Below are 16249 nucleotides of genomic sequence, written 5' to 3' on the forward strand. Positions count from 1 at the left end.
TTTCACTTTTCCGCTCCTCTAATTTATCCTCTCATGCTTAATCTTTGGCCTTTTGTTTGTTCTTTTTTTCTTTGCTACCGCCTGAGGTTTTGACCTGACTCCACAAAATTTCTTTTTAAGCCACAGGTTAGTCTGTCTTCTAATTTGCTTGCAATGATCAGTGTAATGCTTGGTTTTGCACAGCACACTAGCAAGATCTGGTTCCTGAAAGCTGCCCCATCCTTCACTGTGTATTTTGTGTGCTTAGACTTGTTTTGGTGACTAAAATTTAGTGTTTAAAGCTCCCTTTCATGATAAACCTTTGCAGATTTAGATGTCATTGCTCTGTGTGCCCAGCTGATACTCTGTGAGAATGCAAAATACTCAGTGTATAAATTATATATAATTTATATGAAATTCTGGTTTGTGTTTTGCTTCTGTGGCAAAATCATCTGCTGTGCTTGAAGTAGCTCCTGTAATTGGAGAAAAACCTTGATCTGAACTGTGAGTTTCAAGTCACTGTCCAAGGGATTTGGGGGTTTGGGTTCCAAGGCTTTGTTTGACCAGCCTCTTTTACAGTGTGACACCAGCCATCTGATTCACTTGTCTGGACACCAGCAGCATTCAGACCCCATCAGTTGGCCTGTGCTGTAGTGCCAATAAGTAACTTCTCCCCTAGTAACTCCTTTTCTCTTTTTAATCCTGCTTGGGAGCCTGCTTTGCTGCTTCTTTTCTTCAAAGACACTTAGATCCCATTAACTTGCATGACCCAAGTCAAAAAAAAGATGTTTACAGAATTTGTTTTAACCATGGTGATGGGAATTTGTGCCATGGTCAGTGAGATGGTTATGGAAAAAATCCTGACGAGGCTGTTCTACTAAGAAATGTCAGACTTTTTTTGTAAAAGAGGTGTTGCCCATGGTCAACCACATGATGCTGAATTGTGAAGTATCTTTGAATGAGACATGCAGCTGTCGAATTTTCACCTTCTCAAGATGAGAGAAGTATTCTGTTCTAAATGGCCTTTAATTATATTTACTTTTAGGCTAAGATTCCTTCATGACTTACCTGATCATCTCAGTCTTTGTTTAACTACATTTGGAATCAGGTTGCAGGTTTTCACTACTAGCTGCTTTGCTTCAGTAAAAACTATTTTTTTTTTTAAAGTAGATGTGTTTAGGTCTTAAGCCTCTATCATTATTTTTAAGTTATGTGCTGTATTGCACAGTGATTTATTGTGCATTGGGGAAGCAATGTCACACTTGGCTGTGTTCAGTATCAAACAGATCTGATCTGTTTCTGCTCTGACATTTGTCAAATCCCAGTGAAATACTGTATGAGGATTCTGCTCTAATATGCTGTTCCTTGTTAGCCTCTGTAGTGCAAGGTCTTCCTATTTGAACCCAAAGAGCTTGTAAGGATGCCTCACAGAGTAGTCTTTGCCATTTTGATTTTCTCAATCTGCTTACTATTTGGTTCTTACAAGAGTGATGAGAAGATAGAGTAGTGCTGGGATTTGTGTTGGGTTAAAAATTATTTCAGTGGAGTTACGTAACACAGCTTGAGCTGTGTTAACTCAACAAATGCTGCTGCTTGTATTGCTGTGGAAGTAGCTGGTCTCATGATGTTCACACTTGTGCTTTTTCCTGCCTAGTCATTTTCACTTCTCTCTCACCTTCCTAGAAATCATCTTTCAGGTTCTTCTTTTAAAGAAATGCAACATGTTCTGATTCTCTGATGTATTTCTTTTACAAATACCTTACTTGATTTAATGGAGTAAGTCATGTAGCAAGGCATAAAATGGACTTCCTGTGTCAAATCCTGCTTTCCTGTTTATCCATGAAGTGGTGGAAAATAACAACAACAGATATGATTTGGGTTTCGAGCAGCTGAACTATCAGAAAACGACTTCCTTCTCAGTTGTTCGTGTGCATTCATACCCTCTAAGTTTAATTTTTCAGACACCCAGATTAGGTATCAGGACCCTGAAGGAAGGAACTGTGTCCTCTCTTGTTCATCCTGTACATGGAGTGTGACTGCCGGTCGGGATTTTGTCTTCACTAGCTTCTGGCAGTGCCCATAGCTTTCACCTTCCTGAAGCTCATAACTCATGTCACTGCTATCCGGTTTGCACTGGGGGACATTCAGAAATATGATAGAAAATAGTGGAACGAATCTCTTAAATGCAAACCAACCAGTAAATGAACTACTGGCAAGACTACTGACTACTTTCATTTTCCAAGCTGAGGTACTATATAACATAGCTAATACAGTAGATTTTTAAAAACCCAACCCCCTGTCCCCACCGGCATTTTTTGAACTTCAAAAATCTCTTTGAAAATCCTTACTACTTAGTGTCCATGGAAGGACACTTATTTCTAAATTAGAGTTTAAGCTAATTTTTGAGGAACTGGCTGGACTCTGAGATGTAATCCAGCTTCTCTGGAAAGTAAAACTATGTTGCTTAGTCTCACTTTGCTTTGCTCTTAAACCTTGATCTAACATCTCCGTCCCCCCTGACCCCAACACTGGTACTGAGTAGTTTCAAAGTGTAACTTTCTGTGTGGTTAACAACATGCCCAGGAAACAGGAACAAGCCAATGAAAAGGACATGAGGTTTAGCACACACCAAGATCATCTTCTCCCTCTTGATGTCCCCTGGAACTGCTTCCGAGTATTTTGGATAATTATGATCTGTTGTAGTGTCCAGGATATTTCAGTGAACACAGTACCCTGTTTTCCCAGAGGAGTAACAGGTCTAGATGTTTGCTATGTGAAAACCACCAAGATACTGTCAGAACTTGATGCCCTGCTTGTCCTGCAGTGTTCTGTGGGAATGACAGCTGGATCTAATCCTCAGCACATCGGATTTTTGAGGGAACAACTGGCAAATTCCTTCCTTTACAAGACAGTGACCCATGTTTGTATTAGCAAGTCAGCTTGTTCCCATCCACACCCAGGGATGGTTATGCATCTATGGGGAGATGTGTTGGACTGGAGCAAGACAGCCTTTTGGAGCTACACTAGAAATATTAAAAGCTTCATGGCACTTCACTTGGCTTGCGTACTTTAGACTTTAAACTCTTGACCTGGTCTGTTGTGAGACCTCTTCCACAAATGCATTCGTGTCAAATCGAGAGAATGTGACCTGCATTAACAAGCTGCAAAGTCTGTGGTAATGAGGGAAGCACTGAACAGAACAAGTAGGGAGTCCTGCTTCTCCTCCCTTTTAAGTGCTCATCACCTGTAAGGTTCTTGAACATGCTACTACAGTGTTTCTTACTGGTTTGCTTCTAGCAACTGCTTCTTGAACCCCACTGTGACATCTGCCTTCAAATCTTTTCCTCTTTTTAAGATGTGTGAGCAGACCAGTTTTCAGTAGTGTGTTGGCCTTGGCTGCCTGTGCTTCCAGCGTGTGGATAAATGCTTTAGAGGGGCAAGCACACTGTTTTCAGTTGCAGACAGCATGGTTCAACAGCATCCTCTCACAGCCCCTAGTTTCAGTTTCTTTTTAACATGGGAATAACCACCTTGGCACGTTTGCTGTGAAGCGTTTTGTCTACTGTACAAGGGTAGCTCACTTTGCGGAGCTAAATTTGAGTGTTTGAGGAACTTTAATTTTCTGAGTTTTTCCTAAAATTCCTTCCATTTGCATAGTTCAGAGCAGGAAAAAAATGAAACCAGCTTGGTTCCACAGGGTATTCTGTGCCAGCAGCTGCCTGAAAACCAATACATTGGCTGTGTAAGCATGCTTCTTGTTTCCTTTGATAAACATTGTAAAATAAAATGAGGATTTGATGAGCAATCAGGTTCATGTCAGCTTGCACTTGGACAAGCATTCCATGGCTATCTGTGCTCAGTAATGCCCCCTCTTCACTTCCCCCCTTGCCCCCCAATGACATAAATACTGAAAGTAATGACAAACTTCTACAAAAACCTTTGTGTTACAGGCTGTTCCATCATTCTGCTTGTGCTACACCCTTCAGTCTCTCCACAGGAGTCATGTCCAGTTCTCTCATAGCTTACTGAGTCTTCAGTACCAAGTCAATGCTTTCTTAGGGATTTGTTACAGGCTGAAACCCCAGAGTCTGTTTTTGGGTCATCAGGGGTTTTCTTACCCTGTTGGCCTCATCAGTAGTGAGTGGGGGGACGGTACTTTGGATTCTGTGTATTGCCAGTGCTTTAACCAACTTTTCAGGAGCAACTTCTGACCTCTTTCTTTGGTCCACTTATAAAATATAACTTAGTCTCTTGCTCTGTGCAGTGTCAAAGTTGTTTGTTTTTTTTTTTTCCAGGGAGCTCACATGACTGTGCATGTTGAATGGGAGTGAATTTCAGCTCTGAAACTTTTATAGATAGCAAGGAATAGATACAGAGCAATGCTTTTCACTGGCTAGCTGCTGATAACTGGAGTTACCAGTCTGGTAAAGCCCTGTGAGAGGAATGTCACAGTCTTGTATGTTTCTCTAAAAGCAAGAGGAAACTCATGGCTGATCACACAAATCTGTGCTTGTGTGAGTTGTTGAGAGAGTTCTGAAGGGGTTCTATAAGCACTTCTTCCATCTCAATGCTTCTTAGGCAAGTAAAGGGTGTTGCTGTGTGGAAAAATAGAATGCCTGAGGTAGCCTGCATCTGTGTGACAGGAAGAGAAACTGAAAGTTTCTTTATGAGCCATAAACTGATTCTGATGACCATTTGCTCTTCTTCATGTCTGGAGTTGTGTCATTCATCTTTAGTTTTCTTTTGCCCCCCTTTCTCTTTGCACGGTGTAGCCTCCTGGCCCTTTAGTATTTATAGCTATGCTGTTCCCCTCTGTTCTTTCATCTTTGGCTTGTATCTATTTTATGAAGTCCTGCTTTACCCATTTTCACCCTGATTTTTATTGGTGTCCTAGGTGTTGATTTTTTTCTTTTAATCTCTTCTACCCTGTAAGAGGAAAATAGCTTTCCTGTATCTCTCCTTACCACGTCCTGTCTTAATTTCAAATTAACCACAGAAGGTCTCTCTGCTTTGTAACTTGATTCAACCCCTTCTGAAAATTCCCTGTGCATGCCAGAAGACACTCACTTTGCCTGAATTTAGATGCTTTTCCTAGTACCCAGATTTACATATGACCTTAACAATTGGGCTAGAACAGAGTAGTCATGTATAAAGTTTATGGACTTTTACTATGTGTTACTACACAGTAAATGAGTATCTCCAAATGTAGATGATCCTTAATGCACTAATGCTTTTAAGTACATCATGATTCTACTTAGGCTTCTCGTTTTCTCCAGCTTTTTTTTTTTTTTTGTACTGAAAACACTGTATTCACTTTGTTGTTTTGTTTTGTTTTCTTGAATGATAGGAACCAACTTTGGTTTTGTCAGAGACTGAAAATATGCACCTGCTCTTTGGTTTATTTAGCAAGTCTTTCTTTAAAAGAATGAATGCAGGAGCAGAATTATGTCAAGTGAGTGATGAACTAAACTTGTGTGTGACTGCACCTCTGCACAGGTGATCCGGAAAGGCTGGCTGACCATCAACAATATTGGCATCATGAAAGGAGGATCCAAGGAATATTGGTTTGTTCTAACTGCAGAAAGCTTGTCCTGGTATAAAGATGATGAGGTAAGGATTGAAGAACTTTTTTCTACTGTGGAAAAAAAAAAAAAAAACCAAACCTCCAGCATTTATTCAGTCTTATGATGTCACCTTAAAATATGGAATCAGCTTGTAGAGACTTGAACTGAAAGAATGTTTTAAGGTATTACCTGTGTCCTTTAAATTGTCTGGGTTTGATTTAGGAGGAATGCCCAAAAACTTCTGTTGAAGTGTTGGTAACATAAATACAAAATATTTGTGTGGAGGTATTTTTGTTTGGGTTTTTTGTTTGTTTTATTTTTTCCTCCCTTCCTGTGGTTTTCAGATATTGGTATTAAAAAAAAAAAGAAAGAAAAAAGCTGTTTTGGAATGTTCTGGTTATTGTTCTACGCCTGTTTGAACATCTTCTGTAAGTGGATCATAACTCATCCAGGTAAAGTTACTTGTAAAAGCAACTCCAGCAATTGATTTAATGGTAGCAAGTGCTCTCTGGCCTCACATTCTGAGAGGATGAGAAGCCTGTCTGCAGATTCTGTAGGTATGGATTTTCAAATGTGATAAAACACCTTGATAAGAAACGTCACTGCACATCAGTAAATCTGAGGTGAGTGAGTAGTAGAACTGGAAAAGGCATTTTTGTGACAAGCAGGACATCCAGGTTGCTCATTTTATTGAATATGTTTTTAGGTAGCTTTTCTGTTCTGTTTAATTCCACCCCCTCCCAATGTTGGTAATGATACTTTGTCCAACAGCCCAGCAGTCTTCTTGTTAATGAACTTTAAAATGGGATTATTATGTGTACTATCAGCTTTATCATAAAGCCCTTGTGGTTTTTTTAAGGTTTGTGTTGTTTTTCATAGAAAAGTTGAGCTACTTTAAACAAACAAACAAAACCCAACAAACTGTTTTTTTCCTGTGTTGTTTTGTTTTGTTTTCCCCCAGTTGGTTTTTCTTCAGGAAAATGAGTGTGTGTCAACCAGAGGAGAGGAGCCATATGCTAAGTGTCAAGAGGGGAAATTTTATTCTCAGATTACTGAAATATAATTTCAAATATTCAATTGCATAAAAGTGAGTTAGAAAGAAATGCCAAGATGCCTTTTGGAATATGAAAATTTGAAGCTGCCATTTTTTGTGATCTGTCTTGAAGTTACTAGAAGTTGTTCTCTAAGCTTAGGGACCAGCAACTGTAATGAAAATAAGTGATGTGGTGAGGTGAACACACCTTGCTATGCTCTGTCTCAGACACTTGGAGGTGCATCTAAGATCACAGAATGTTACAGGCCTGAAGGGATCTCAAAGTCCAGTCCTGCCAGAGCAGGATCACCTAGGTCTTGAATATCTCCAGAGAGGGAGACTCCACAACCCACCTGGGCAGCCTCTTCCAGTGCTTTGTCACCCTCACAATGAAAATTTTTTTTTCCTCCTGTTTCCATGGAACTTCCTATGCCTCATCTTCCACCACTGCCCCTTGTGCTGTCATTGGGCATCACCCAGCAGAGCCTGGCTCCAGCCTCTGGGCACTCACCCTGCACTTCTTTATCAACATGAATGAGGTCACCTCTCAGGCTCCTCTTCTCCAAACCAAAGATGTGCTGTGGCAATTTGTGAGGTGGTTTTGGTGCTGCTTTTTTGAATCTTATCTTTTAGTGTGTAATACTAAAAGTCCTGAAAATGTTTATGGAATGTGTCCTGCTAATGCAACTTTAAAGAGAAATCATTTTGATAGTGTACTGGAGAGTGCCACCAGGTGTGGTGGTTTTAAGGCTATGCCTTTAATTTCTTTTCACAGATCAGTGCACGGGAGGGATTTGGCCACTGTCTGATTTCCATATGCACATTTTAAAATCATGTCTCTTAATTGCCAAACAGTTGTGTTTTGAGAATCAAGAAAATACCAGTAGCCCATTCAGGCCAATATGGGAGGTCAGTCAGGGATTTCTTGGAGTGGTAAGAGAAGATACAACAACATAGTGTTCCATGCTTTGCTGGTGGAAGAAATTCTTCCTCAAGTACTCATTTGCTGTATAATTTGATTATTCTGTCTTGGGAAAGAGTTCACAAAGTTATGTTGGATTTTTTAATTATTTTTTTTTTAACTGGGTGTTTTGGAGTAGATCTTGAAATATCAGTAAACTGTTTGAGATACTTTCTGAAGATGGTCAAAGCCACAGCTTGACCATTAGGTTAATCAAAAGACCAGTGACTTGTTTGAGAAACAGAACTACTGGCTTATGAAAATAGAGAAGCAAATATTTGATCTCCTGGCTGAATTCCAGTTTTTATAATTACACTTTGTCTCCTTAAAATGTTCTTCTCACTTTCAGCTTGGTTTGGTAGTTGTCACATCCTGTTCTCAGATGATTACTGAAATGGCTGCATGCTGTTATATTTCCACCCTACTAATATATGTAGTCTTCAGTGATGTGTGAAGTGATACCCATGTTTATATGTCTGGACTGTGCCTGGGCTCAGAACGGCTGTGCACGCCGTGAGGTCGTAGGGAGTTCAGATCCCTGTGCCTCCCACTCGGGCTGATCACTGCTGTAGTCTTTGCACAGTAGCAAGAGCTTCTCCATTGCAGCTGAGGAAGATGCAGAGGATCAGGTCTTACCTTTGATCTCCTGCCACAGACAGGGGTTCTTTCCCCCTGCACCTCTAGCCCTGAACAAAAAAGGTTGTAGCAGCTTTGTGTACCAGTGAGCTCTGGCAAGGTACTTTACAAAGCCAAAGCGCTAGCTAGGAGCTTTAGGGCTGTGTAGGCTGTGTACCCCCTCTAGTGTAAGTCGAGCCCATTTTCCGTAGTCTGGAATTTACCCTGAGATGAAAATCACTCTCTGAATGCAAGTGGTTGCATGCTAGTGCCATTAGAAGGGTGTAAACGATTTCCCTTATTGGTGAGCTGCATATTTTTAAAGTGCATTTTGAAGCAAGTTACTTTGGCAAAAGATTTCAGAATTTATTGGGTGATATCAGGAATACAAAAGAAATTATTTGTTTCTTTTTTTGTTGTTGCTGCTTAAAGATACAACAGTATTTTGTTCTGTGACGAGATGAGAATCAGTAACTAAGAATGGTTTTTAGCCTTGTGATTATGGAAATACCAAGCTGATGGTTGAACAGCGTGGGTAAGGCATTTTTTACTATTGGTGGCATAAGTACTAATCTGAATCAGTTGCTGATCCTGTGTTCATTTGCTTGCATTCATAAGTTTGTTGTGTGACCAATACATGACTTTGTCCTTTTCCACTTGCTTCAAATCAAGCAAAGAAAATCCTGTGTACCACTTTGAGGCTGTTGTAAATGAGTGCAAACTTAGCACGTGCATTGACCTCACAGATAATAGTTTTTCCTTTGGAGAGTATTCCATCTGAAGTAGTATAAGGCATGCCTACACAAGAACAAAGATTAAATCTGAGCAGTTTAGCTCTTGGCTATTACTCCTTTGTTAAGTAGCACAAAAAGCTGTCAGCTTTTGTGCTGAGGCTCATTTGAGAATCAATGTCCAAGTTGGAAGTTTGCGATAGGATAAAATGGACTTTGGGAATGTGGAATGTCACGCTGGCTTGTGAATCCTAAAGCTCCTTATTGTAAACAGAACAATGCCATTGGGAAGGTGCTGGAGCATTTTTACTACAGGGTAGGGTCAGAGAATGTGCTTTTGTTTTTTGTTTTCTTTTGTGTGTTTTTTCCAGAGGTTTCACTGGCATTGTTGGTGTACAAAAGATGCCAAGTTGGGCTCTAAAACTTTGAAATTTACATTTATTGGGAAAATTCTCTTTAGTGTTATTTCCAAATGTAATATTTTCATTCTGTGTCGATAGGGAAGGATGGTGTTGTCAGCATCTAGTGGTAGGTGCAGTCTGTATTATAATTTCACAGTTTATTCTCAAGTATAAAAAAAAAAAAAATCTGTGTGGTTTGGGAGGGAGATATGAAAGTAAGTGAGGAGGTGAGAGAATGGAAAGGTGAGAAGTTACTCTAACGTTGTGTCTGATGATAGAATTAATTTGCCATACAACAGGCTGCTCTTGGTTCCTGTGGCCAGCAGGGATGCTGGTGATTTTTATAGCAACAATAATCTCATAACAGAGGTTGCTTGATTTGTGCCTGGGAAGTCAATGGGAGGACAAAACACACAGTGGTGCCGCAAGGCTGCTTACAAATAAAACTGATGTTAGTGAATGAGAACAACTAGGAAAAGAGTACTATAGGAAGCACAGTAAAAATTTCAGCAGTGGGTTTTATTGTCTTCTGTAGGCAGCGTTGGTTTTGACTCTAGGTGGGTTGCAGTACGCGGCTTGGTTACTGACCGGCCGTCTGGGATCCAGAGTGACTCTTGGCTGGAGCTGCTGGTGAAGATGCTCTGGTGTCTCAGAGCGCTTTCCCACTGGTGGCTGTCCCTCAGGCTGGGTTGTCATGCGACTGCCTGTCTGTGCCTGCTGTACAGGTGAGAGGATGTTCTGCACAGCAAGTGTAGACAGGCAGACACATGACAACTCCGTCCAGCCAGTCCCTTGGAGCCGTCACCGCTGGTGTGCAACAGTTTGTACCATTCCGGTTTGGGGGGGCTTTGAGAGGGGAACACACATAACAGAATTAAACTTTAAAACATTGGGAGCTGCAGAACAAGAACAGAACTTGATTTTATTTGGAAAGGAAGCATTTTGTTACATCAGTTCTCATCGTGCTGACATGTATCGGAGATGCGATTTCGCCAGACTGGTCACACCGAACATTTGGAAAAACAAAAGGATGGAAGCCGTGGTTTATTTTATGTGCAACTCATACAGGGTCGTGCCTGCATACTGTACTCATACATAGTAGTCTAGCCAGATGTTTCTGCTCTTCTTGAAAGCACAGAAATACTGGAGTTCAAGATAAAGGATATGTTTATACAGTACATATTTTCTAGGAGCAGATAAGTACAATAATCTTGCACATTAGAAATAAAAGTCCGTCTGTGTAAATGGAGGAAACCACATGCGTGTTCACCCAGTTATAGGGAACATGCTGGAAAGAAAACTGGTTGCATCTTTTTTGCTAATGTGTTAAAGCTATGCACTTCCAGTGCTTTGCTTTGCATGTTATTTAAAGTTAGCTTTTCTCAAAATCTGCACTTTCTATGGAAACAAAATAACTTTGTAAAGCTTCAGTAATGCTTCAGTTAAACACAAGCTATGCTACAGATCAAAGAGTTTGTATATAGCATCATTTCATATTGCAAGATGTGCTGCTTTGCTAAGCTTTCCTGTATTTAAAATAATGCACAGGAACTGTACTTCAGTTTAGCAGTGACATTTGCAACATCACTGAGCTGCTGTTTCAGAAAGTATGAAACACATTGGAAGCTTGAAAGGGGAAAAAATTGTAATACTTTTCCATGCAGATTAAATGATTCTGCTTTATAATGGTGTTTTTAAATCACTGTTGCTCCCTAGTGCCTCCATAGGTAAGCAACAAAGTTGTGCATTCGAGCCCTTCTCAAGCATAGCCAATACAGAATAGCAGCAAAACACATGCCAGCCTGAAAACTGATTATAAAAGGGATGAATTTTCCAAAAGGCTAAGGGGTGGGGATAGTGTTGAGGTTTTAAATTGGACCTCTAAAAATTAATATGTAATTATTCAAGTGTTCTCAGCAACAATCATTAATTTTTCCTAAATAAAAATATACATTTTAGCTCCTATACAGTTGAAGTGTACAAACTAAGTTTATCTATTCTAGGAAGAAATCTTTTCTTGTATCTAACATGATGGAATAAGATGTCTTAAAAGAATGAACGAAGCACAGAAGATAACTAGCTAATTCAGAAACAAAAAAAAAACGTTGTGAGGCATTAAATATTCTTGCTTTGACAATGTGATATGCTCACTTCAATTTTTGTAGCTTTATGTAAAATTCAAAGTGCATGCTTTATGTTGGCATGTCTTCCTACCTGCTTGCCCAATTTGTTTTTCTTTAAAAGTGGCAAATCAGACATACTTCTGAAACAAATATAAAATGCTGATTGTTTTATATATTTCATCAAACTGAATGGCTACATTTAGTTGTTAAAACAAAGACCTTTAATCTGGGAGAAAATCAGTCTGTATGTTCTGTATCCTTAAAATAGCCAAGAATTGTACAGTAAAGTTCATTGGTGACCTGTGTGCTACAGAAGGGTTGGAACAACAAAAGCATGCATTTTAATTAATAGGTTTTCTATTAACAACTGTCAGGGAAGTTATTCTGGGAGTAAAAGTTGTAAGTGGAAAGACTGCACGGTCTTTCTAGTAACTGTGCTCAAGGAGAACTCATCAGAGTATCAACAAAGAGCTTTAAATCTTGCACTGAGGCAAATTTATTTTGGCTACTACTGATCTTTGTTTGATTCTTATTTAAAAACTGATATCCCATGACATTGCAGTTTATTTGCTGGAAGAGCTGAACGATTTTGAATGCTACATCTGCTCAATTGATTCATTGAGTCAGTAAAGTGCTTGAGAATGTTTTTGAATACTTGTAGCAACAAAAGAAAAATCTTGTGATTGCCAATCGTATATTTACAGAAACCTATGCTAAGGATCTGACTTTAAATATCGGTAGCTTGGAAATAGAGTTCAGAATTGTATTCTCTCCAGCTGTGATCAAGACTTTTTATTTAAGGGCAGGTTGTTATTTTTAGATACTCTTTTGCAGTGCAGCGTAAAATGCAGTACTGAGGTACAGTAGCATTATTCAGGAAAGTTTCATTCTTAACTATGGCATTTCCTGTCTTTTTGTAGCTTTCAACCTGACCCTTGAGGGGTTTTTTTGGTTTTGTTGTTTAGCTTTCTTTTTTTGTTGTTTGTTTTAATTGCAATCTAAGAAGCAAAGTCTTTTGCAAGTAAAAGTAAAATTAAATTCTTGATTAAAATTTGTCATCTTAAAAAATAAGCACACTAAGATTTAGGGGGTTTTATTTTCCAATTTGTTTAACAGATTTTGAATAAAAGATTATAATAATAATAATAATACATTCTATTTAGAAGTTTGGAATTTTTATGCAACTATTTTGCTATTCTGGATATTAATATATTTCCCATCTAGCAATGGTGCTTGGGTGGTCTGCAGAAAAGTCTGTGGACGCACGGTGATAGCACAGGAAAGAGGACAAGGAACGTGGAGAGGGTGGCAGTGGCTTTCAGTCTTCTGAAAGCACAGATGTGTTAAATAAGACTGGAAATGGTAATATAGAAGATAACATGCAACTTAATGACAAAGCAGGAAAATGTCAAATTACATGGGGATTTTAAAGTAACTGGGGTTTGTTTTACGTGTGGATGCTTATTTGATCTATGTTTGTGTCTGAAAAATAAAATTACTTTTCCCCACCCTTCTTTGCTTTTTACTTTCTTTTTTATCTTCTGTTAACATTATAAGAATATACAGAAAAGGTTAGAAATATTTTTCTTCCTCATCCTCACTTAATTCTGTTGGGTGTACTCAAAATTATGCTTCTTAAAAGTAAACTCCATTGTATCAAAGCACCCAGCTATTTAAATGTTCATATTGACTTTAATTTGCTTTTCCTGTTTTTGTGCGTTCTCTGCTAATAGGCACTATTTCATTTGCTTCCTACAACAGCATTGAGATAGTCCTGGTTTTATAGAACTCTCTCACCATGATTTAGTATGGATTGGATCATTGCAAAAGTAATACTTATTTCTTTGTGTTGTGGGTTTGGGTTTTTTGGTTGTTGTTGGGTTTTGTTTGTTTTTTCCTTGAAATATTTTTACACAGCTATCTTGTTTGCTGACACGCATATTTAAAAGCTGTTTTATAGCTATGTAACTCTTCTGTATCATCATGGTCAATCAGAACTTGTTTCAACTAAACCAGCTCTGTTTTAAGGACCAGAGAATCACTTAATTCACTTTGCAAATGTTTTGATTATGGAGCCGAAGCAGATATGCTTCCTTATTCACCCCTAACAATACAGTCTTTCTTTCCCTATCTGTTGCTTTGCATGCTGCATTCCCCCACACACCCCCCCTCCTGCCTCCTTTCCAAGCCCCATGCCAAGGGGGCCTCCTAGATCTCAGCCTTACAGTCTAAAAATGCAACTTCGAAGAGTCATGGGTATATGGGAGGGGAATCGCTTCCTAAATCCAAAAAGGTCATTTAAAATAAAGATTAATGCAAATAGTGGACTAGAGATAAGAGAAACACTGGCTCTGTCTGTTTTCATTGTCTTTGCTTATTTAGCAGAAATTAACCCAGGCTATCTTCTACAGTATTTTCTCTGAGAGCTTCTTACAGCCTGGATAACAGCACTTCCTTTCTTAATTTCTAGATGAGAATTATGAAAGTAGTTAGGCAGGTAGGCACTGGTTAGACAACAATATTTGCAAACAGCCATGTTCCCCTTGAAATCATAACTGAGCGAGTTCCTTAAGATTTGGAAACATTTTTCTACTCCTTAAATCTAAGGCATAAAACTTCCCAGATTTTCTATGCCAAAAACAGCAATCATACTTACAGAGAGATTGAGAAATGGTAATGCAAGTTTGAATCTCATTCTGTTCCTTTAATTTCTTTCTCTCCCTTCAGGTTTTCTATTAATAACTGCACTGAATTCTGTGTTCTAACTCCATTTTAAAGTAGAAGAAGAATGAAAATTCCATCTACTCATACTACGATGCTACTACTAACTTAATCCTAAAGATAATCTTCTGTGAACTAGAGGAAGAGAGGATGAATAACCCCCAAGTGTATTTATAAATTAGAAAAGAATTCTAGAAGTCAAAATATCTAAATTTTGATGGGAGGCTAAAGGAACTGCCAGTGCTAGTTCTTGCTTTGTAGGCTTTTAAGACAGCTGATATAGACACAGTCATGCGAATGCTATGTGACTGTCTCTCCCCCGTTGGACTTCTATTGATTATTGAAGGAGCAATGGAAAAGCTAATAATAAGATAAGTATTTGTCAAAAATAAACCATACAGCTCCGAGGCTGTCTGAAATATAGCATGCATTCTACAGAATTGACTGGTTATAATGATGGTGGCTGCATATTGATGCTAATTCTTTTTATAGCATAGCATTCAAAGCCTTCCTGGCAATAATGAGCACCATATAGATGGCTTTTTTGCCTGGTTGCAGTAGTTTGTTACTAGTGTTAACTTTGGGGGAGCTGACTGTGGAGCTCAGCTGGTATCAAATTGCAGTCCAGACTTTTTGTATTATTTTGTCCATGGGGATTTCATTCAGCCTGAGGGTTTTTTTCCCCTACCAGGACAACTGGAAATTCACCAAAGCAAACTTCTGCATTCGTTTACGAATTCCATTTTTATCAGTGGGATTCAGGACAAAGTCACTTAGCATTTTGAATGTTAGAAAAAATATCAGCGATTCAAAGTATGCAGCAATCGATCGCTGCTGATCACTTCTATGCCATGGCCAGCCAGGTATCGTGATGGCAAGCTGTTTGTTCTGCTTTATTTATTGTCTGGGTTTATTTTTTTTTTTCCCCATCACATTCTGAACTTTCAGAGGCAATTTTTCCTAACAATTAAGGATTTTGTATTTTACACGGCAGAAGCCTAGCATGGAATGATCATAGTTTTCCTATGGTTTCCCTCCCATTTTTCATTAGCACATACAGCATAGCTTTCTTGCAAAGAAGCTTCATCTGCATATAAAAATCTAATTACAGTTCTCCCCAAAGTGATATAATAGATTTTACAATAATTTAAAATAATATTCATGCATTCTTTTATATTATTTTATTACCTTAAGAGAAAATAATTTCTTAAAATTGATCTTCAGATCATAGTTCATGACAGGATCTACTCAGAATACATACTTCTAGCAAGCCTTTTCTACTTTAATAAAAAAAATACTCCTTAAATATTTATATTGATTGCTGCAAGTTAAAAGAAAATTATTAAATTTACCTTGTTAGTTTGTGGGGGAAAAAAGTTTTATTTTAAATTAAAAAAAAAAAGTAAATTAAAAAGAAATGAGCGACTAACTCTACTCTTGTACACTTCTCTAAGTAGTATACCTCTAGGCAATATACCTCTCTCATTTCTTGCATAAGTTTTAGTAAACCATCAGAGCTCCATCTTTCTTGCAGTGATGACTGGAGGAAGGGGGGAGGGGAGTCACCTAGGTTCGCCAGGTCATAGGCCAGGTGTTCTTCCAAAGTAGGCCTTACCAGAATGTCTTCCCCGCTTTATTCTGAAGTCCTCCTTTTTCACAGTGTCCCTTAGCGTTTCTTATTCCCTAGTGTGCAAAACCTGTGAAGAAAAATACTGTATATGAGATCTGAAAGGAGCAATGACTGTCTTCTCCTTGGCAATAGCAACTTGCGTCCCCAACAGTCCATGCCGCCGCTTTCCCTTGCCCAGTCTAACCAATGTGCAGACTACTGTACAACAGCATTGTCCTGAACAGGTAGTCTGAACACTGGGGCGACGGAGCAGGATCTCCGGACGCGTCTATTTATTTATTTTAAATCCTCTTTTAGTCTCGGGGAAAATCTGCCTTCCTGCATCACGAGTTGTGCTCGGCTCTCCCTCACACTCTGCAGCACTCACTGAAACACACTGAAGTGCTGTGATTTCCAGTCTTGACGTGGCACATTTGCAGCAGACTGGGGATCTGGCAATGAATTTAGGACCAGGAAAAGGGGGAGGGCTGGGCCTGAGAGTCCATATATGG

The 16249-nt window shown here is 39.0% G+C and overlaps 1 protein-coding gene across 1 annotated transcript in view; it reads left to right on the forward strand.

The window, feature by feature from the left end:
- Window positions 1-16249, forward strand: part of DNM3 (dynamin 3) — a 169533-nt gene that overhangs the window by 48581 nt on the left and 104703 nt on the right. Inside the window, exon 15 of the mRNA XM_054384182.1 lies at window positions 5476-5589. Coding sequence (XP_054240157.1) covers window positions 5476-5589 — 114 coding nt within the window. The remainder of the gene's footprint in view (window positions 1-5475; window positions 5590-16249) is intronic.

This window comes from Indicator indicator, chromosome 10 (genome assembly GCF_027791375.1).
Source record: "Indicator indicator isolate 239-I01 chromosome 10, UM_Iind_1.1, whole genome shotgun sequence".
NCBI lineage: Eukaryota > Metazoa > Chordata > Aves > Piciformes > Indicatoridae > Indicator > Indicator indicator.